Source organism: Dermacentor variabilis, chromosome 1, assembly GCF_050947875.1.
Source record: "Dermacentor variabilis isolate Ectoservices chromosome 1, ASM5094787v1, whole genome shotgun sequence".
Classification (NCBI taxonomy): Eukaryota; Metazoa; Arthropoda; class Arachnida; order Ixodida; family Ixodidae; genus Dermacentor; species Dermacentor variabilis.
In genome coordinates, this window is record NC_134568.1 from 43,581,938 (window position 1) to 43,601,793 (window position 19,856).

General features: G+C 44.8%; 1 protein-coding gene across 2 annotated transcripts in view; it reads left to right on the top strand.

The window, feature by feature from the left end:
* LOC142571007 (uncharacterized) overlaps positions 1-18,745 on the top strand; it is a 124,054-nt gene extending 105,309 nt beyond the window's left edge. For both annotated transcript variants that reach the window (XM_075679310.1, XM_075679316.1), the window contains exons 4-7: positions 4,600-4,775; positions 15,761-15,834; positions 16,763-16,849; positions 18,545-18,745. In XM_075679310.1, coding sequence (XP_075535425.1) covers positions 4,600-4,775; positions 15,761-15,834; positions 16,763-16,849; positions 18,545-18,666 — 459 coding nt within the window. In that variant the 3' untranslated portion in view covers positions 18,667-18,745. The remainder of the gene's footprint in view (positions 1-4,599; positions 4,776-15,760; positions 15,835-16,762; positions 16,850-18,544) is intronic.
* The last annotated feature ends 1,111 nt before the right edge of the window (positions 18,746-19,856 follow it).

The window sequence follows — 19,856 nt, forward strand, 5'->3', positions numbered from 1 at the left end:
TTTAGCATTGCAAAACGTTTCCTGCAAGGTGATAATATCGGGGGCTTTTTCTTTAAGGTTTCGTATGTGGAACTACAGGTTACTTCTCTTTTATCCGAAGCTTCTACAGTTCCATTGCCAAATTGTTATGTCATTATGCAGTCCCGCCATGTTGAAGTACATGGGGGGGGGGGGGTTGTTTCTGGACGCTGCCTGGCACCTACATTACATCCACCCTGCTCAAAGGTGGATGTAAAGCTAGCAAAGGCTGCTTCTTGCTCGATTTGTCTATCCTCAAGTGATTCGATTCTTTTGCCAATTTGTGCGGCAAATTGTGAGAAATTTTGCTCTAGCATGGATTTAATTACATTCATGGAGTCTTTTTCAGTAGGTGGAGGTAGATTTCTTGCGGGTGGGTTTAAAGCCCCTAAATAAAATCAAAAGTAGAGCCGTCTTTCGAAGACTGCCGCCGCCGTCCTCCTCCCCTACGCTTTCCCTCGACGCTCGGCTCTCCCATTGGCCGAACGGCGTCACGTGCTCTCGCGCGCTTATTTCTTGCTTGTTTTTTGCTTCCACCTCGTCATCGCGGTGCAAAACATTGCGAGAGGCCTACGCAGACGCCATGTTTCATGCCTCCGTTGTATTTTGTAGCGTAGTTCCACGTTCGCGATGCCGCGTTGCTGTGCTTTCGGGCGCAGCACAAGGGAAAGGGACGGCACGCGACTATTCCTCATTTCACCTGACAAGTGAGACGCGGCGTAGAGGAAGGTCTGGCTTCAAAGAATCAGCAGGGCTGATTTCAACGCAAAGCAATGGTCCACGCTTTGTGAGGTAAGCGAGAAATTCTTCGCTCAACACTAATCTCGTATGCTTCCGCTTGTTGTATGCGGCCTCGTTAGTTTTTCGCTCTCCTAAGTGCCGCTTGTTCGCGCTGCGTTTATTTGCAACTTTCGTGCCCGACTTAAATTATGTCGTCTTCAAACGCACGTGCTTTTTGCTGACTCTGTCATACATTCCATGGCGTTGTCTTTGGCCTGAATGTTTGCGAACAGTACCTTTTGAATGCATCGCCATACGTTACGAAGCGGTGACGCTACGTAGGCAAACAGGTGTGCTGATGACGTTCCAATCATAATCAGCCGTTATCGCCCTTTAGCGTCTTATTCAACCGCGTGGAACCGTTATAAACCGTGACCAAACGTACTCGGGCGGCGGCACCGCCGCGCGGACCGTACCTTGAAAGCGATCTGCGATGCCGACAAAGAGTGTTCACTGCTGATACAGCTTCGCCCCTTTTCGTAATCTATGATAGCTATATAGAGAGGCTGGTTGTGCTCCGCGGATTTCTCGATTACCTGATTGATGACATGGATGTGATACATTGTAGGGTATCCCTTCCTGAAACCTGCCTGTTCCCTTGGTTGACTAAAGTCCAGTGTTGCTCTTAATCTATTGGAGATTATCTTTGTGAATATTTTTATAATATTGGAAGTAAGCTAATGGGATTTTTTTTTCAATTCTCTAACGTCTCCCTTTTTGTGGATTAGTATAATGTTGGCATTCTTCTAGTTCTCTGGGACCCTTGAAGTCGACAGGCAGTTCGTATAAAGGGCCGCTAGTGTTCCAAGCATTATGTCTTCACCATCTTTGATTAAATTGATTGGTAGTCCATCTCCTCCTGCCACTTTTCCACGTTTCATGTCTTTCAAGACCCTTCTCACTTCATCTATAGAAGGAACCGCTCTAACATTACTACTTTGAATGGAGGTATCGTTTCTGCTTCGGGTATTGAACAGCTCAGTATAGAATTATTTCGATACTTTTACTATATCTTTGAGATTGCTGATGATATAACCCTGTCTGTCTTTCAGTGCCTACATCTTGGTTTGTGCGATGCTTAGTTTCCTTCGCACTGTTTTCAGGTTGCGTCCATTTATATACTGTTTCCTCTGTCTTTCTCACCTTATAATTTAGAGTATCCCTTATTTTCTCCTTGTTGATTAGTTTTTACAGTTCCGCGAATTCTATTTGATCTCTTGAGTTCGACACTTCCATTCTTTGCCATTTCTTTATTAGTTCCCTTGTTATTGGGAGAGCTTACCCACTGGTTGCCTTGGGGCCTTACCTTCCACTTCAAATGCTGCTTCTGAAGCCAGCCCAGTTAAGGTTTCATTCACTGCGTCTATGTCACCTTCATCTCTCTGTTCTAAGGCTGCAAATTTGTTTGAAAGTGCCAACCCGAATCGGTCTGCTTTTACCCTTACTGCGTCTAGGTTGGCCTATTTCTTCTTGACTAATTTTATCCTTTCTTTCTTCAAATTGAGGTTAATCCTAGCCCTCACTAAACTATGATCACTGCACCTTTACCCTACCTAACACTTCTACATCCTACACTATTGTGGAATCAGCAGAAAGTATGAAACCAATTTCATTTCTTGTTTGCCCATTGGGGCTTTTCCAGGTCCACTTTTTGTTCCAACGCTTCCTGAAGAAGGTGTTCATTATTCGCATTATTAATTTCTGCGAATTCTACCAACATCGATCCTCGAGTGTTCCTCTAATCCACGCAGTAGTTGCAAATTGCTTGTTCACCAGACTGCTTTTTCCCCACTTTTGCATTGAAGTCGCTCATGACTGCAGTATACTGAGTTTGCACTTTTCGCATCGATAATTCAACATCTTCATAAAACTGTTCTACTTCTTCATCATCGTGACTGGAGGTTGGAGCGTAGGTGTGTACTACCTTTATTCTACACCTCCTGTTTAGCTTTATTACGGCTACAGCTACATTCTAATTAATGCTGTAGAATTCGTCAAGGTTGCCCGCTATGTCATTATGGATTAGGAATCCTGCTACGAACTGCTTATTATCTGGTTGTCCTCTATAGCAGAGAACGTGGCCATTTGTCAGCACTGTATAAGCTTCACCAGTTATTCTAACCTCACTAAGGGCAATGATATCCCAAACAATGCCTGATAGTTCCTCAAAGAGTCCTGCTAGGCTAGCTTCACCCGAGAGGGTTCGAGTGTTAAACGTGGCAAGGGTCAGTTTCAATTCGCGGCCTGGCCGGGTCCAGAGATTCTTAGCACTCTCAGCTGCGTTACAGGTCTGACCGCCTCTTTGCTCAGGTGCTCCGCAGCTGCTGGGGACTGAGGGCCATTGGGTAATTGAGTGAGTCATTTGGGAGTGAGTTGCCGAATACTGCACTAGGGAGGCCAATTCATGCTCTGGTGAGGGAGTGTCTTGCTGAAGCTTAGTGGGTCTTCCTAATTTGGTTGTACCTGGATTAGTATAGGATATAATCATGCCAGAGCAAATATTCGGAAGAAGATGAGGCATGTGTTTGTTTCTCCTTGAATGCATAAAACTACGCTTTGTTAAGAAAGTAACTGGAACGCCAATGCATTTCTCCACAAAGTTCGAGAATTACGAGTGATATCTCTAAACTGGCGTCATCCTGAGAATTCGTTTCAAGTGGATCCGCCTTGTCAACTACATGGCTAGAATTTGTATTTTGCAATATGGGCCATAAGATAATTAGTTAGGAACTTAATTAGGGGTTTTCGTTAATTAGTAGCTTATACTTTTCAATTTTTGTGCAAGTAATGTCCGCCTCTTCGAGCATACCAGCTTATGAAGTAGAATTGCGCTGTCTGCCACAGTTACCTTTCAGAAATTTTTGAAAGTGTTCGCGGAAACACCCGGTACACGCACACAAGGGCGAATGGCGCTCTGGTAGTAACATTTACTGTTCTAGGGGTGGCCAGACTAAAATATAAGATGCTTGCACTGACGTCTCCACGTTCGTCAAAGCTGACGATCACTAGACGCTGAAAAGCTCTGTTGACTGGGGCTCTAATTAGGCTAGAGTAAATATCGTACGGTGTGCCTGACGTTACGTGGCATCCGCTTCTGCTACATTCCCGTCATGTTGCCGAGAGGCCGTAATGTATAAACTGCGTTGCACCACTTCGTTCCCAGCTCATTCCCACTTGAACTCTCACAGATGAAGCGGGTTGGGTTCATAATGCACGTCGTATTTTTCCTCTTTGTATTTTTCTCGTTCGTCCCACGTTTGACCCGTCATGATTAAACAACTCTATTTGTCGTGCGTCGATACCGACGCTACACTTCTAATATGTTCACTCACCGCTTGAGGCAAGTAGCCGGCGAAATTAGAAATTCCAGCGCTGTGATGCTCTTTGCAAGGCCTCCGTGATCTGGCGGCGCGCGCTCTCACGTCTTGAAGGCCATTTCATTAGATGCACGTGACTGCCCAGCGCGCGGTAGTCAACTGCCTAATACCTGTAAGGATGCACTTCACCTCGCATCATCCCTTCACTCGCACAACATTGCGACGTTGGGGAGAAGCCGGTTACCTATTTGTTGCCAACATTTCTAATACCATAATAAATGAATAAACCTTATTAGTCAGCGTGCTCCCGCCTTCGCGAATGAGCAGTGCTGATCAGAGGACTTTATCGCTAAACTTCGCAGATATTTTTGTGGTGCACGAGACGTGCACGGTGGGCGGAATGAATGCTATCACATTTAAAACAGGAATTCCTTTCCTGTACATATTCGTACATATCCGTACTTCCTGTAAATATTTATTTCAGGATGACACGGCAAGTTTGCTACAAGCAGTGGCAACAATGCAAGACACCGTCGCCTACTTCAGCTCGGTCGATGATCCGAGTGAGAGGTGCATGACAGCTGAGCGTCCAGTGTTCATCCCCGAGGAAGACCGAGCCGTGTTCGTTTTTCATTACCAGGGCCAAGATGACCAGTCCAAGTGCGTTGGTCCACTTTTTTTCTTTGTTATGACGATATTGAGAACGTCCATCGTCAGTATTCCTGACGAAGTGGACTAATATACACCAGTCTCCTAGCGGACGCACGTCACCGCAGCGAGCTTCACTTTCCAGTTCGCGCTGTTATATGGGCAAAGAGGTGTCATTTGGAATTAGTGGCGGTGTAGATGGGTAAATCAGGCAGCACAATATACACTTGCTATTTCACGCGATATTAGAAAAGTAACATAATCACCCCTAACCAAGACAAGATGGCATTGCAACCAATATGCCAGAGCTATACACGCCTTGCGCGTTTGGGAGCGAAGTGGCAAAGTGTCAGCCGTTTTTACTGGAGGAGGAGGAGGAGGAGGAAAAAACTTTATTCATGTCCTGTACAAGGTGTTGCCACCCGCCTGGCTAGTCCCATTTCGGGACCGGGAGGTCAAGTCTCCTAGCCCTATCACGGGCGTACTGGACAGCCAGGACTTGAGGGATATGATCTGGAGATCTTATCATTCCTAAAAACCGATTCCGGGAAATGCCAGGGCCGAGCGACCCACACTCCCAGAGCATATGTTCAAGCGTGCATATCTCCTTTTTGCATGCTTTGCATATAATATTCATGTCTGCAATGTCATACCATTCCTTTATTTGTGCAGGTGAATAATAAGACTCTGTTTGTAATTGCCTAAGTGTAACTGCTTGTGCTCTGTTTAGTCTATAGTGAGGGGGTGGAAACTCCCTCCTTCCCATGTAGTAATGTTTTGTAATTTCATTGTATGTAATGAGGGTATCTCTCTGTAAGTTCTCCAATCCAGCAGAATCAAAACCATATGTAGAAGCGGCCCGGTCTGTAAGGTCGCGGGCGACGCTGTTGGCCGATTCATTTGGATTGACAGGAATACCATCAAGTGAACCAAGGTGCGCCGGGAACCAATAAATGAAACGCGCAACATTTGTTTGCCTTTTGTTAATTATTTTCGCAGCCTGTGGGGCAATTTTTCCCCTATTGAAAGCTCTAATAGCTGTTTTCGAGTCGCTATAAATTTCTGTAAATCTATCGTCTGTTAGTGCCAATGCAACGGCAACTTCTTCAGCGACTTCAGGTTTGCTAGTGTAGACCGTGGCGCAGTTGGTGCAATTGCCCTGATGATCCACTACTGCCGCCGCGAACTTAGTTCGATCGTTGTAAGCAGCCGAATCAACAAAGCAGGCTCCTCTGCCCCCTTTATCCATTTTCTTGATTAACGCCCTGGCTCGCGCAACTCTCCTGTTGATGTTATGTTTTGGGTGCATATTCCTGGGTAGCGGTGCGACAATTATGTTGTCTGCGAATTCTTGATTAACTTTAGTGTACTGTGCTGGATCCGCAAATTACACAAAGCTATTCATGACATTAAAACTCGCCCATCCCCCAAGAAAAAAAGAAAAGAAAAAGAAAGTGGTTTTTGAGTTAACGCTGACCTTGCATTGTATACTAGATTATTCATTCTTGAACTGCTATGGTGGCTACAAATTTCGATGTGATTTATATTAAACCTTTTTCAAGCGTTATCTAGTATATATCTACGGTGCCAAGACAGCCTTCACCACGCCAAATACGCTTTCACAGTTGTGCTTGCGTGTGAGGAATAGAATTGGAGCCCCCTTTTAGCATAGCGAAAGCGGCTATCTAATAAAGCACAGGAAGCATTGCGCTTCGTTCAAGATCTCTGTGGTGTGTGCCCTTGACCTGCAGCAAGCCGTTCGTTGGCCAGAGCGGCAGGTGCATTAAAAATACAGACTCGGGAAACACAAATTGTCCTTGTCTAACTCGGCAGGTCACTGCCGCTGTTGCGGCTGCAGACCGGCGCTCACGGTCGGGGACACTGGACGCTAATGTTTCCCTCTTACCCTTCTCTCTCCTTGCGGCGAATCACCCCCTCCCCCCCCCCCCCCAAAAAAAAAAAGAAACCTAGGCTCAACGTTTCCTTTCAAACCTAGGCTCTCTCCGTACAGCGTGCGTCTAATTGTCGTACAAAAATCCCTCACGTGACCTGATCCTAGGTGCCTAGGGACAGGACCGTTTAGGGACTTTTGAGAAGGCATGATGGTTGCGCCGAGCGACGCCGTGGCGTGTTCGTTCTCGGCGTGATCGTTCACCGGCTCGCGCGGACCGCGCGTTGTTCAACGTTGCTTATGTGATTGTGCTTGCGTTGCTTGTGTGTTGGTTGTACGTACTTAGCGGGAAAGCCGTGAGTAGTGGTGATGCGACAGTGCGGCTTTCGCCATCTGTGCTTTCGCCTCGGTGAGCTCTGGCAGTACAGAATCTGCGTTGTGTGACCCGTGCTTCCTCGACAATTGAAATGTCGAAGTGGCCTAGCGCCTCGGCAGCGAAGTTCTGCGAACCGCGATGCCGTGGCGTGCGTTGAATCTCCGGCCCACGCCGCCCGCTGGTCGTGTGTCTCCGCAGTGGGATCAGTACTTGTTGGCTAAAAGTCGCGCAGTAGTAGTGGTGTGGCATGTCGGCTTTAAGTCTCGGTGAACTCTGGTGGTGTGAGATCCGTATTTCTGAAGAATTCATTGGTGCTGACGATTTAATTATTCAAGTGGCGTAGCGCCACGGCAATGCAATTTGCGAACCGGCGCTGTGCAGCAGCGTCGTCGTGTTCGCCCCTTTTCGGCAGCGTCATCACATCGCACATGCACTTTTACTTGACGGGACTCGTAGGCGGAGGTATTGCACGTGTTTTTCGCCACGACTTACGTAAGTAATATAATGCATAAGGTGGTGTTTGCTCACAACTGTTCACGCGTCCTTGAAATAGGGCAGCGCATGTTTTCAATAGTGTTCAGCGCTAGTGCACTATCCGTCACTTCATGTGATTTACTTTTATCGTGGGCTTTACGACAATTATCGCGTAGTGCTGTGAACATAACGGAGCTTTAGTGATGTCACATGATCTGCCAGAATTCCACGAAATGCAGAGTAGATGTTTAATATTATTCGTACTAAGGGCGCGATAAGCACAGTGAGGTGGAGCCTAATACTGTGCCCTGTAATCTTCAGCTGCATTTGTGCCCGTTTTTCGCGCTCTTAGTTTTAGCAACGGGACGCAGGGTTCGGTGCAAAGTTGGGACGAATGAATGTGTATATACGTCTGCAATAACTTCACCGCAACACATTTGTTACCTTGAACATACTGCCCCGCCCGCTTTACTATAATCTCAGGTGCTCTCGAACTCTCTATTTGCCGGTATTTTTATTTTCACGTGCTGAATGGTCCTACCGCAATACATATATATAGTGAGGTGAAGCTGATTAATGTTGCCAAGTGCTTTGACAGTGTCAGATCTAACAGTTATAGAATGACATGGCCAATACAACAGCTCATACCTTCACTTTAACAATTCTATTAGGACTGTCAAACTAATCTTACAGCACAGAAAAGCAACGTAAACACCTCAAGAGTTGATTAGCAAGTAATACTGGAAAGTTCAAGTCTAGTGACCAAGGGTGTGGTGAAGTGCTTTAAACATTCAACCAACACACCTTAAGTGCTTAAAAATTTCTAGCATATTGATGCAGGCTGATCAGACTTACTTTGATATTGGTTGTTTTACAATGAAAATAATAGTACTGCATAAGAGGATGCAAGCGACTCGTGTGCTGCTTGGTTATGCGAACCACATGGGTGCCAGAAATACCCAAACGTGGTGCTTGTTTACACACGCTGCTTGCGTCCACTAATCTAACGCTCTCTAATGTCAGAAGTATAAAGAGAGGCTGTAAAAATATGGCTTTGAATTTCACAACTCCAATTTTGTTTCGTCTGTACTTGTACAACCTATGGTTTTGTGACAGCATCTGCCTAGCTCATTGCCACATTTTGCGACAAAAGCAGTGATGATTCAATCAGAGTTGCCTGTCCTAATATTACTCCAATAATTCTTTAAACAGTTCATTTTTTAAGCACAAAGCATGTCATGCCCAACTAGAAAATTAACCATGCAATAATCTACTAGAAGTGGCTAAAAAATCAGCAGTCTTCTGAAGTCAGCTTGATTTGCAGCTGCTAAAGTTGGCTATTATTGAATTAGGGCAAGGAAGAAACGGCTTGAATAAACATATGTCTCATCAGAAAGTTGCGGTGGTGTGCTGCAGGCTAAAAGCCGTTTTGGCATTGGTCTACCTCTGTCCCAAAACCAGGCACCACAGCCAAGGCGACTTCACTTGGCTTTGACAGCTTCAAATTCGCTTTCACAAGCACGTAATACTCAGTCGAGGTGAGCTCAATGCACATCACCCGCACTGGGGATGCAAAGACATACGGCCAAGAGGATGCCACCTTGACGAAGCAGACACCACAGAGTGCACATGGCAAAGATGGAGTCATCTTTCAGATGTTGAGGAATCGTGCCGAAACAAGGAAGCAAGCACTATTGCTTGTAATCAATGAAATCTAGAATATTGGAATTCCCCACAGAGTGAAAACACTTGGTCATGATGCCACTACCGAAACCAGGCAAGAAACCTGACACCATAGACAACCTTTGATCAGTCTCACTCACATTGACAGTGTGCATATTGGCTGAAGGAATGTGCTTCGCGAGGCTGAACCAGCATCTGGGAAAGACAATAGCCTCTTTCTGCATCAAACCATCGTCAATGCCAGCCGCTTTGGAGGAAAGATGTATGGGTTCTTAGTCACAGTCCAACCAAGAAGGATGTTGAGCACAGTCTGCAATGAGGAGGTACTGGTGGCCTTTCGTGAAGCCTGCCCAGTCATTAGTGGTGTGAAAGCCTCTAATGCAACCATATGTTTGAATATGAAGTTATAGTAAACAGCCAAAGACTTTTACCAACTGCACAGGTGGAAATGCAGGTAAAACCCGGACCAGCACACTTGGTTGCAGGAGTGATTTGCTGATGAGGTAAGAAGGTGACTTAACAGTTGGTGATAAGGTACACCGAATGCAGGTATGCGCAATATGTATACATACTGTTAGGCTGAAACAGATTAATTTTCTCCAAAGCAATATCAAAAGCTCAATTTTGTTTAGGATGCCACTCATGTGCTTTAGGTAAGTGTGGACATCATCATCATCAGTCTGGTTACACCCACTGCAGCGCAAAGGCCTCTCCCATACTTCTCCAACTACCCCGGTCATGTACTAATTGTGGCCATGTTGTCCCTGCAAATTTCTTAACCTCATCCGCCCACCCAACTTTCTGCCGCCCTCTGCTACGCTTCCCTTCCTAGCAGCGTGGACAGGGTTATATACAGCGGCATAGGCAAATGATACAACTAGATACAGCTGTTATGTGTAATATTTTTTTCTGGACTAAATTCTTGCTCCTTGAACTCATTCGAGATCATTAACTGTAGCACCAAAGTAGTGGAACACTACCAGAACAAAGGCATGTAGCGTGCACATCTCAATTCTTCTTATGCCAGTCTTCTTTTTTACACCAATAGCTGCTATGGGCCAACTCCCCTGGTTCTGATGTCTACTGGTGTTGTCACTCTAATTCCCAAATTTATTGCTAGAATATTGCAGATAAAGTTCTCATTGTGATTCATTCAAACATATGATCAAAAGATTGGCAGTCCACAATTCTACATTTCAGCCACTCTGCTGAAGGTACAGTCGTGGCGAATACCGATCCTGGAGAGTGCGATCTAGCCAACAGGTGCCATGATTGGCTAACACCTGTTCAATGTCTGCGTGCTGTATATAGAGCTGGCGTCCACGTCTTCAAATTCTTACTCATCACTTTCCCCACTTGTGAAGGCAGTACTATGTTAATTTTTCTTCTTACATGTAATGACAGTGATTGGGTGCATCTGCTTTATTAATCTTCTAGTGCTTGGCTTCTCAGATTTGCTGGATGGGGCTGGTTGATGGGGCAGAGCGCGAGACCTAGCAATGGGTAGCTCAAATATAGCTTTGAGAAAACCAAATTAATTCAGCAGTAAGAAGCTAAAGGGTTGTTTTTCTGGAGACCAGAGACCAAGTCTGGATGTGAAAGAGGAGGAAGAAAACTAGTCTTTCCACTTCAACACTGGGAGGCACAACTCCCACTTATTTTACTTTAAAGGAGATTACTGACTTGCACTGGCAAGTGTTCACTTCAACAAACACCGAATGAAGCAAGCTTCCTGCGCATATTTCACCATTTATTGCATCACTTTCACAGTATGAGTGGAACTCCAATTTTCGTTATGCCACAACTTGCCCAATCTTGTGTTTTGCAGTAGGATTTTAGCAGTGCTGTTAAGGCACTTACATATTCGTGAATAGTAGTAGAGAAAAAAAGTAAGAAAACAGTGGCTCTTCGTGCATCGACTATGCATGCACCTGGTGCTCTCATGTCCATTTTTTCCGCTATCTGCTAAACCGTTCTAAACAAGAAAAGCTCATACACAATTATTTTGCAGAGTCAGACAACTAAATCAGTATCCTTGGTAAGCAAGGTTTATTTATTTGGTGACATTTTCTGTGGCGCTGCTATTGGGCTTTCTTTTCATCCTTTTCCGCTGTGAAGATTCATTAAGAAGTGACAAGACAGTTTGACAATTTTAATCATTGAAAGACTTAGCGAAACCTTTTTTGGGTTGTTTTTCCTTGCTTTCAGACTCTGCACATTGCCTTTTAAGGCATGTTTTAAGTGTTTCTTTTTTTTATGGAGAGGGCATGTTAACATCTTTTACACCATGTCAATTATGTGGTGCCATAGTGCATTCTTGGATGGAGTCTTGCCCTTTCATTCAGTAAAATATAATGTTTTTTGTGTCATAGGCCGTTTTACATTTGAGTATGAGTGTAGCATTTCGCTAAGTTTTGCCTCTGTCACCCAAGCTTGCTACCCACTGTTGTTGACATGTGACTTTTGTTCAATAAAAGGAAGTCTGTCACTTATCCTGTGCACTGGTTGTCTTTTTGAATTACGATTTGTTGCCTATATTAGTTCTTTTGTTGTATCTCAGATTAGGAATGGCTATCAAAGTTGATATCATTTAATCATATTGCACACAATGTGGATGATATGTACTTGCAATATATGGCCACCATAAATAGAAGTTAATTCAAGAATAGTGCCTTTGCATGGTGGGGCAGCCATGAATTGTAGCTATAAGTTACCAGCACTGCAAGTAGCACTGTTTGTGCAGAATATAGTTCAACTCTACTACTTTCAAACATCATTGTTTTTATCTGCATTTGTATAGCTCCAGTTCCTGTGAACAACACGCATCTGGCGGAAGAGTGGCTTGCACCTGCAATGGGGCCCAATGAATAGCCAAATTTCTGCCCGTTTTCATGTTATTAGCATATTAGTTGAGGCAGTCGTTCTTATAGTAAACTGTTTGCGCAGTGTAGAAGCCACTGCGGGTGTCAGGATCTTGTACACATCTTCAGCTTTGCAGGGGACACAGCATCTGGCACATAGTTTGTCACAGGCCATGTTTTTGGGGCAAGTTGGGTTTACTCACTTGCAAAGAGAGAACCAAGCTTGTTGGATATGAATTAAACCGCCTGTACACTCGGAGGCCTTCTTCATTTTGTGTGACATATATGGTTATAGCTACCCTTGCTTTATGCACTCCTTGTCCGGCAGCAGTTTTGCTTTTGAAACATTCAGGATAGCTTTCAGCAAGCTGGACAGGAATAGCACTGAAAAACCAGCAGATGGTAATTGTCGCACTTGTCATGCGAAGCTTCCTACAGTATGATGAGGACGGAAATTAATGAAGGTGTTCCTCAAGGCCTTCTAGCTTGTCATGAGTTTGGAGCAACGTGATGTATAGCACTTTTCTGAACGCACACTATAGGTTCAGCAGGTGTGGCCATGGTTGAAGTGCAGTGCAAGGTCAAGAAACCAGATATTAATGAGCAGCACACTGGTAAAGGAGACGCTGGGAAAACTAGTGGGAAGCCTGTTGAACATCTAATTGACCAAGTTGCTGGCTTCATCAGGTAAACTGTGATAAACAGAAGCAAGTCGTCAACACATCAGAAGGTTTTTGCGTATAGACACTGCTAAGGTTCTCAGGCACGTCTCTTGTAACACGCCAACAAATCTTAGTGCGCAGGCTATGCATGACCAACTACATATGCCTTCTGTTTGGACAAAGAACTGCTCATTGTAACTGATGAAGATGGAGTGGATAAAAAAAACGGCAGCTCCACTAATCTGGTTTCACTGGTATCAGCAGTGCTTTGTAAGTGTGCATCGCCATACTCCCCACTGCCTTCTTGGTTGACATCAGCAAGGACCGGCTTGAGGCAAGGGGTAATAGACATCTTTACAAGTTAAAGATGCATGCATGCATGGAGAGCACATTGTGTCCAAAAAGTAGGCACTTCACAGGGGCACTGGAGAAGAAACAGATTATTGACAGTGGCCAAAGGCAAGCTTATCTGCTACTAAACACCCAACACTGTTGCCATGTGACACCTCTGAAACAATCCTTCTGAAAGAAGAAATCATCCTTGTGCATCCATAAAGAGGGCGGATAGGCAAAGCCCCTTCAGCAATGCTGCCAGCTTTAAAAGGCCCACTTGGCACATCCTGAATGCTTCCTTCTTAGACTTTGCTGGGTGCAAGCATTCTACTGTCCAAAAGTTGTCATTGAGAGCACTGTTGGTTTGGTGGCAATACAGTTCAGAAGCGATTGCAAGAAACCTTTCTTCCGAGTTGGTCTGGAGGCTCATGGTGCTCACAAAGCGACACCATGAGACAAGCAAGGTGACCGGATGCCTCCAAGCCCTTGTTCGTGTATCACACTGTTCTGTTAGTAACGACCATCAGATCTGAAACCAACAAGCCCAAGTTCAGCACTCGTGTGGTTACTGTGGTGGATCCATAATAAAAAGCACAAAACAGAAAACTGAATGGAAAGGATAAGGCACCATTTAACACCTAGTATTGCTTCAGCCCACCCCCTTTTATTTTGTCTGCCCCCCCCCATGCTACATTATTTTCTATAAATAGGCATGAACTTATCCTGTGCACAGCTTACTGCAGAGAGCATAGGTGATGTTCCCAATCAGTGTCCGATTTTTATATACACTATGTGCTGGCTCAAAGAGGCTCGAAACACTGCAATGGAAGCTTCTAATAGAAAAGGCGCCTGGAAGAAAAAAAAGCTGTGCTGCAACCATCTTGGCAACATCTTGTCCCCTTAATAAAAATTGTGCTTTCGTATAAACTTCAGCCCTCCAGTTAAGAGTAAAGTACCAGTGCACTTATGAACAACGAATCAATTCTCAAAGAGCATGTGCAGTCCAGCCAGAAGCATAGGCATGAAACCGCATTGTGCTCCTGCATTGAAGGTGAATAATGCGTTACAAAATGACGAATGTGCCTTAGTAAGCTTCCCTGCAATATGAATTTGTAATGTACAAAGAATTGTCAATTAAGCTTACCAAGAGCACAGATGCACTTGCAAATTATATCACAATTGAAAATAATGAGCAAACCTATGTGCCCTTTCCACTATAAGTATGCTTTACTGCACGATCCTTATTTCCACCTCTGTATTGCGGTGTAGCAAGCTACGAAAGAAACGCTGCATAATTGAGCTTTTTAAGATTACCTTTTTTGCAATACACCTGTGTTCTGCGGTGAAGCCTAAGCAATGTACTGCGTTGAAGCATACCAAAAGTGGAAAGGGGCCACTGTCACTGGACATAAAAAGAGTTCTTTAATTATACCCTATGATTATACACTCGCGCAACCGCCGCCTCTCAGGTCGCCTGAGTGGACATACTATGCTGGGTGATGGCGGCCCCCTCCCACTTTTAGTATCCTTTACCGCGTAACTAAAATGCACTGCGGCGAAGAAGCCGTACATTTGTATTGAGTGAATAAACAAATGGTTTTTACAACAGTACAGAAATAAACGCGCACCATGCATCAGTCTACCCCATGGAAGAGCGTCTCAACAAAAGGTAGCTGATTCACACAGGCTGCGTAGCCCACTTATCAGTCGTAAAGGCTATTCTGGGTAATTCATAATTTCACACACACAGAAATATGTTTATATGTTTACGTTCGTACTCCTTGCGTAATAAGACTTCCAGAACTTCCACAACAGGAAGTAATTTACAACACACAAACGAAAACAACAGATATATATGCCTTGTTTTCAACTCGGTCGTCATGCAAATGACATATGGCACGGAAAAACGTGAACATGCTGTGTGTTAGCATCGTAAACTTCATACTAGGCAAGGAGCACACCACAATCCCGCGACAGCCGCTAATGAGACCAAAACGGGAGCACATATCCGTGAACGTGCAAATGGAGACCCTAAGTCACTCTGCTCCTCCACCACACCCCGCTGTACGGCTGAACCACTCGTTTCAAGTACAGCACACCTAACACACATTCAGCACTGAACAGTGGGCGGTCGACGCAGTCGCATTTACATGACTTGTAGCGAGCAGCACATCCCTCGATGTCCGTTAAGCAAAGTCGGACACGGCGACGCCACATCGCGGTTCGCAGAACTTCGCTGCCGATGCGCTAGGCCACTTCGACATTTCAATTGTCAAGCAAGCACGGGTCACACAACGCAGATTCTCTACTGCCAGAGCTCACCGAGGCGAAAGCCGCACTGCCGCACCACCACTACTCGCGGCTTTCCGCCAAGTAACGCAGAACCTAAAACCAACACACAAGCAACGCACGTACAATGACATGAGCAATGTTGAACAACGCGGGGTCCAGAGAACGATCACGCCGTGGACGAACACGCCACGGCGTCGCTCGGCGCCAGCATCGCGCCTTCTCAAAAATCCCTAAACGATGCTGTCCCTAGGCACCTAGGATCAGGTCACGTGAGGGATTTTTGTACGACAAATAGACGCACGCCTCCGTACATGAGCATCGTTAACACTTTATTTAGTTAAGCTTTACTTCACGTGTACGCTAAAAGGCTGTTTGGTGGGCTTGTGACACTTCAATTCTATCTCCGTTTTTTTCTCGCCAACCAGCGGGTATACACGTGCCTACTGCGTCAATATTACTGCATCCGATTCTGGAAACTTCCCCTTCGGCCCTTGCGAAGGTAAGGCTATGCAACAATACACGCACATTCTTTTTTAAATCGCTTATTATCTCGTAATCTTATTTCCATATTTCCGCATAGTAAAATATACAGTTTCGAGCAAGTTTGGAGACCAATGGTGCGACGATCCTTTTTTTTTTTTTGGCAGCCTGGGCATGCCAGATAAAATCAAGTGGTATACTGCCAAAGTGGGCGTATGAACCAATGCAATGCATCGAAAATTTTCCACGTTTCACCACAATGCTAGATTTTATTTATTTATTTATTTATTTTTTTGCTGATGGGGGGGGGCAACTTTTGTTTGCGAGAGTGTACTCCATTGCCTCTTTTTTATCCCTAGCGATTCTGTTTTCCCCAATTTTCTTCCCCATGATACAACAGCCACGATTAGCTAGTTAAGCTATAGTCACTTCCCTCGAGTGTTCTTCCCTCACACATGTTGCAACATGTTTCAATATTTGACAGAAATTTACGGGGTTACTTCGAGCGCTGCCCAGCAGCATTGGGTATACCGTTGTGTACTTGCAAGTTCATGACGACTTTCGTTACGACGAAGGTACCTCTTATCTGAGGGTGAAGCGTGGAAGATTTATACGCAATGTTTCTTATCCGTCTTGAAATAAAAACTGCCGGGCGGACTTCGAGTCTGCATCTCGGAAAACGTGACATGGGCTGCAGGTATAGCCTATATGGGTCCATCCCGGGCGCCAGGCGTTGCTCGTGAGCCACATCCGGCCCACGAGCTGCCACTTGTTGACTTTTTATGTCCAACACTTCATACGTAGAATAGATTGGTGACAGCGTGAGTCTAGCGCCTGTTTTTAATTGGAAGGCACTGTGGGCCTTAATGAGACCTGTGCACTATAGCGGATTTCATGGCGTGGTTTCATTCAGCTCCTGCACACTGAAAAGTTCGTCTCCCTTTCAGAGAACGAGACGCCTGGCACGGCTCAGATGCTTTTCTTTGACGGCCACAGCTGCTTTGGCGGTCGATTTCCGCTTTCCGGCACTGAACGTAAGTAATAATAATTATTGGGTTTTACATGCCAAAACCACTTTCTGATTATGAGGCACGCCGCAGTGGAGGACTCCGGAAATTTCGGCCACCTGGGGTTCTTTAACGTGCACCTAAATCTAAGCCCACGGGTGTTTTCGTGTTCCGCCCCCATCGGTGAACGTAAGTAGAGTACATTTGCTCATCTGTAGCGCGGAACCGCTTGGAAATATTGTATTTCTGGGAATGTAGCTTGTCAGCTGCCATAACAATCACCATAAAGATTCATTCCATAGGATGCATCCATGCGCAGCATAGTGAACGACCAGGGCATCCAAGAACTATTGCCTCGAGGCCCTCGTGTCAGATGTCGACATTACACACATATTGAGATATGGCGGTTTCCTGCGCGTTAACATATCGCTCTAGTTGTAGCAGCCTCAGAACTGACACATATATTTATTTTGCGACTCTTTGTGTTTCTTTCGCGCAGATGTGAGCAAGCCTTCCACTCCACTCATCGCTCTGTCTGTTCACGCTCTTCATCATTCATATCGGTGTCATCTAGTGGTTATGGTGTTGGGCTTCTAAAGCACAAAGTCGCGGGGTCAAGTCCCGGCCGCGGCGGCCGCATTTCGATGGGGGCGAAATGTAAAAATATCAGTGTACTCAGATTTAGGTGCACGCTAAAGAGCCCCAGGTGGACCAAATTTCCGGAGTCCCCCACTACGGCGTGCCTCATAATGAGATCGTGGTTTTGGCTCGTGAAGCCTCAGAATGAAATTTTTTATCGATGTCGTCGCACGTTTTTTTGTTTCCTGGCGGAAACAAAGTAAGGCGGCCAGCGAGCGGAACTACATTAAGAGGAATTACCTGAATCTGAAACATGCGTCAAAGCGATTACTATTTGGTCGAGCGAGGGATGTATCTCGAGCCAAGCTCTCGTCGAAACGTTGGCTCGAAATACATACTCCTTGTTCAACCTCTGTCGATCACGTTGTTGCATGTATTGTATAGCGGACTTTCTTGTCGGTTTAACCTGCCCCGTCGTCTGTGCTGTTTCGCCATGGCTTACCATCACACTAGCATATGGCAGTGGAAAACTGAATTATTTAACAAAACGACCAGCAGGACCATTTGTACATTGAATCTCTTGAAACGACAGATCACTGCGAAACAGCGAGCAGTTGCAATGGTTAGATTAGTATGATCGACACAGTGGTCAGTTACTGCGTCAGAAATTGTGGTTAATAGAAAGCGTCCTATGGTCCAAAAGCGGTGCCATTTTGCCGGCACGCTTTGTTACGGTTGCGCGAATGAACTTTACGCGCACCACGCTGCCTTTACTCCTGATATCTTTGTCGCTATTTTCGTGAAAGTAATAGTGCAGCACGCCTCAAACGCACGTACACACGCACATTAAAACTACGTACATACACCCAGAACGTACGTACGTACGTACGTTTAATTCATTTTAAACTGCATCAAAAACCCACGGAATTGGAAGAGCACAGGTCCAGCCCTCTGTGATGACTTTCAGTGAATCATTCACTCATATTCCAAACGGAATATTTTTCATGGAGAATGGTTTATATCTACACCATCTAAAAACTGGGCTTTTCAAGCTGTCCATAATTTCGCTTCAGTTAGCCTCTAGCGGGCTCCGATATAGTTTCAGCCCCTCCCACAATTCCTTTTTTTCTTTTTCTTCTGCAGAATGCATCATGTGGGTAAAGGTAGACTCCAAGGATTCCGTGTCTGACGAATGCCTGCAACACTATGACCAACAGTGCGGGTCAGAGAAGTACAAGCTGTACGACAGCGAACAATGCACCTAACAGTGTTCGAGAGCTCGTGTTCAGCACGCATGGCGTAATGTCGCACAGATATCTGCGGTTAAGTCTGTTTCTGTATACCTGCAAATAAAAGGATTTAGGATTCATACCCACTGCTTGTTGATCCTTGTCATGATATTGTAGCAACACATAATTAAATAGGAGCATGAAACTATTCAAAAATTTTCCTTGGTGTTTTGGAACTGTAATAATAATTAATAAGGCTCGTATAATATGAAACACCCAAACACCCCCTAGAGTGGTCATGGAAATAATGGTAAGTTAAGGAAGCTATTCTTCCGTATTTTTTCCATTGTGTTTATTTATTTATTTATTTATTTATTTATTTATTTATTTATTTATGCATACTTTAGCGCAATAGCAGGAGTGGGTTTAGAAAAGGTACAGAAAATGCATTGGAGTATACAGCGGTAAACACAAGTGAACACTTTTACAAAAGAGCACTGATGAAAGGAAAATACGCAAGAAGTTATACAAATGCTGCCGGGCATGGGTGAGCACAATTATGCATCTAGGATGGCGGTCGCAAAAATTTGGGATGAGCATGAGCGAATGGACCCAGGTAATGAATTACAGTCTTCGATTGAGCAGGGAGAAAGGCTGAATTTGAACATGTTAGTACGTGCGTAGTAGGGTATCAAGTTTAGGTCATGATGTCTTCTCGTTGACGATCCTGGCGCGAAGTTAATGTAATTATTATTTGAGAGCCTAACCAAAGAATTGACAGTGCAATGCAAGAATTTTAATGATTCGACACGGCGACGAGAAGAGAGCGTTTTTAGGTTCAAGGAAGAAAGTGTTGAAGAGGGTGAAAAGTCGCGACCGTAACGATGACATATAAATCGAAGAGCTTTTTTCTGTATTGTTTCTGGCTTATTAATCTCAAACTGCTTATGCAGGCTCTAAACTACAGATGCATAATCGAGAACAGAGCGGATTATAGATTTATACATTAGTAACTGTGTGTCTTTAGGAGGTCGGGTTAGCGTTGGCCTGAAGTAACGTAATTTTTTAGTGCTTTACTGCTTATGAAATCAATGTGTTTGGACCATGACATGTTATGCGTAAAAATGACACCAAGATACTTATACTCAGAAACCTTATCTACACCACGGGCATTTAACGAGTAACTGAAAAGGGAGGGGGAAGATTTGTTGCAGAAAGACATCAGA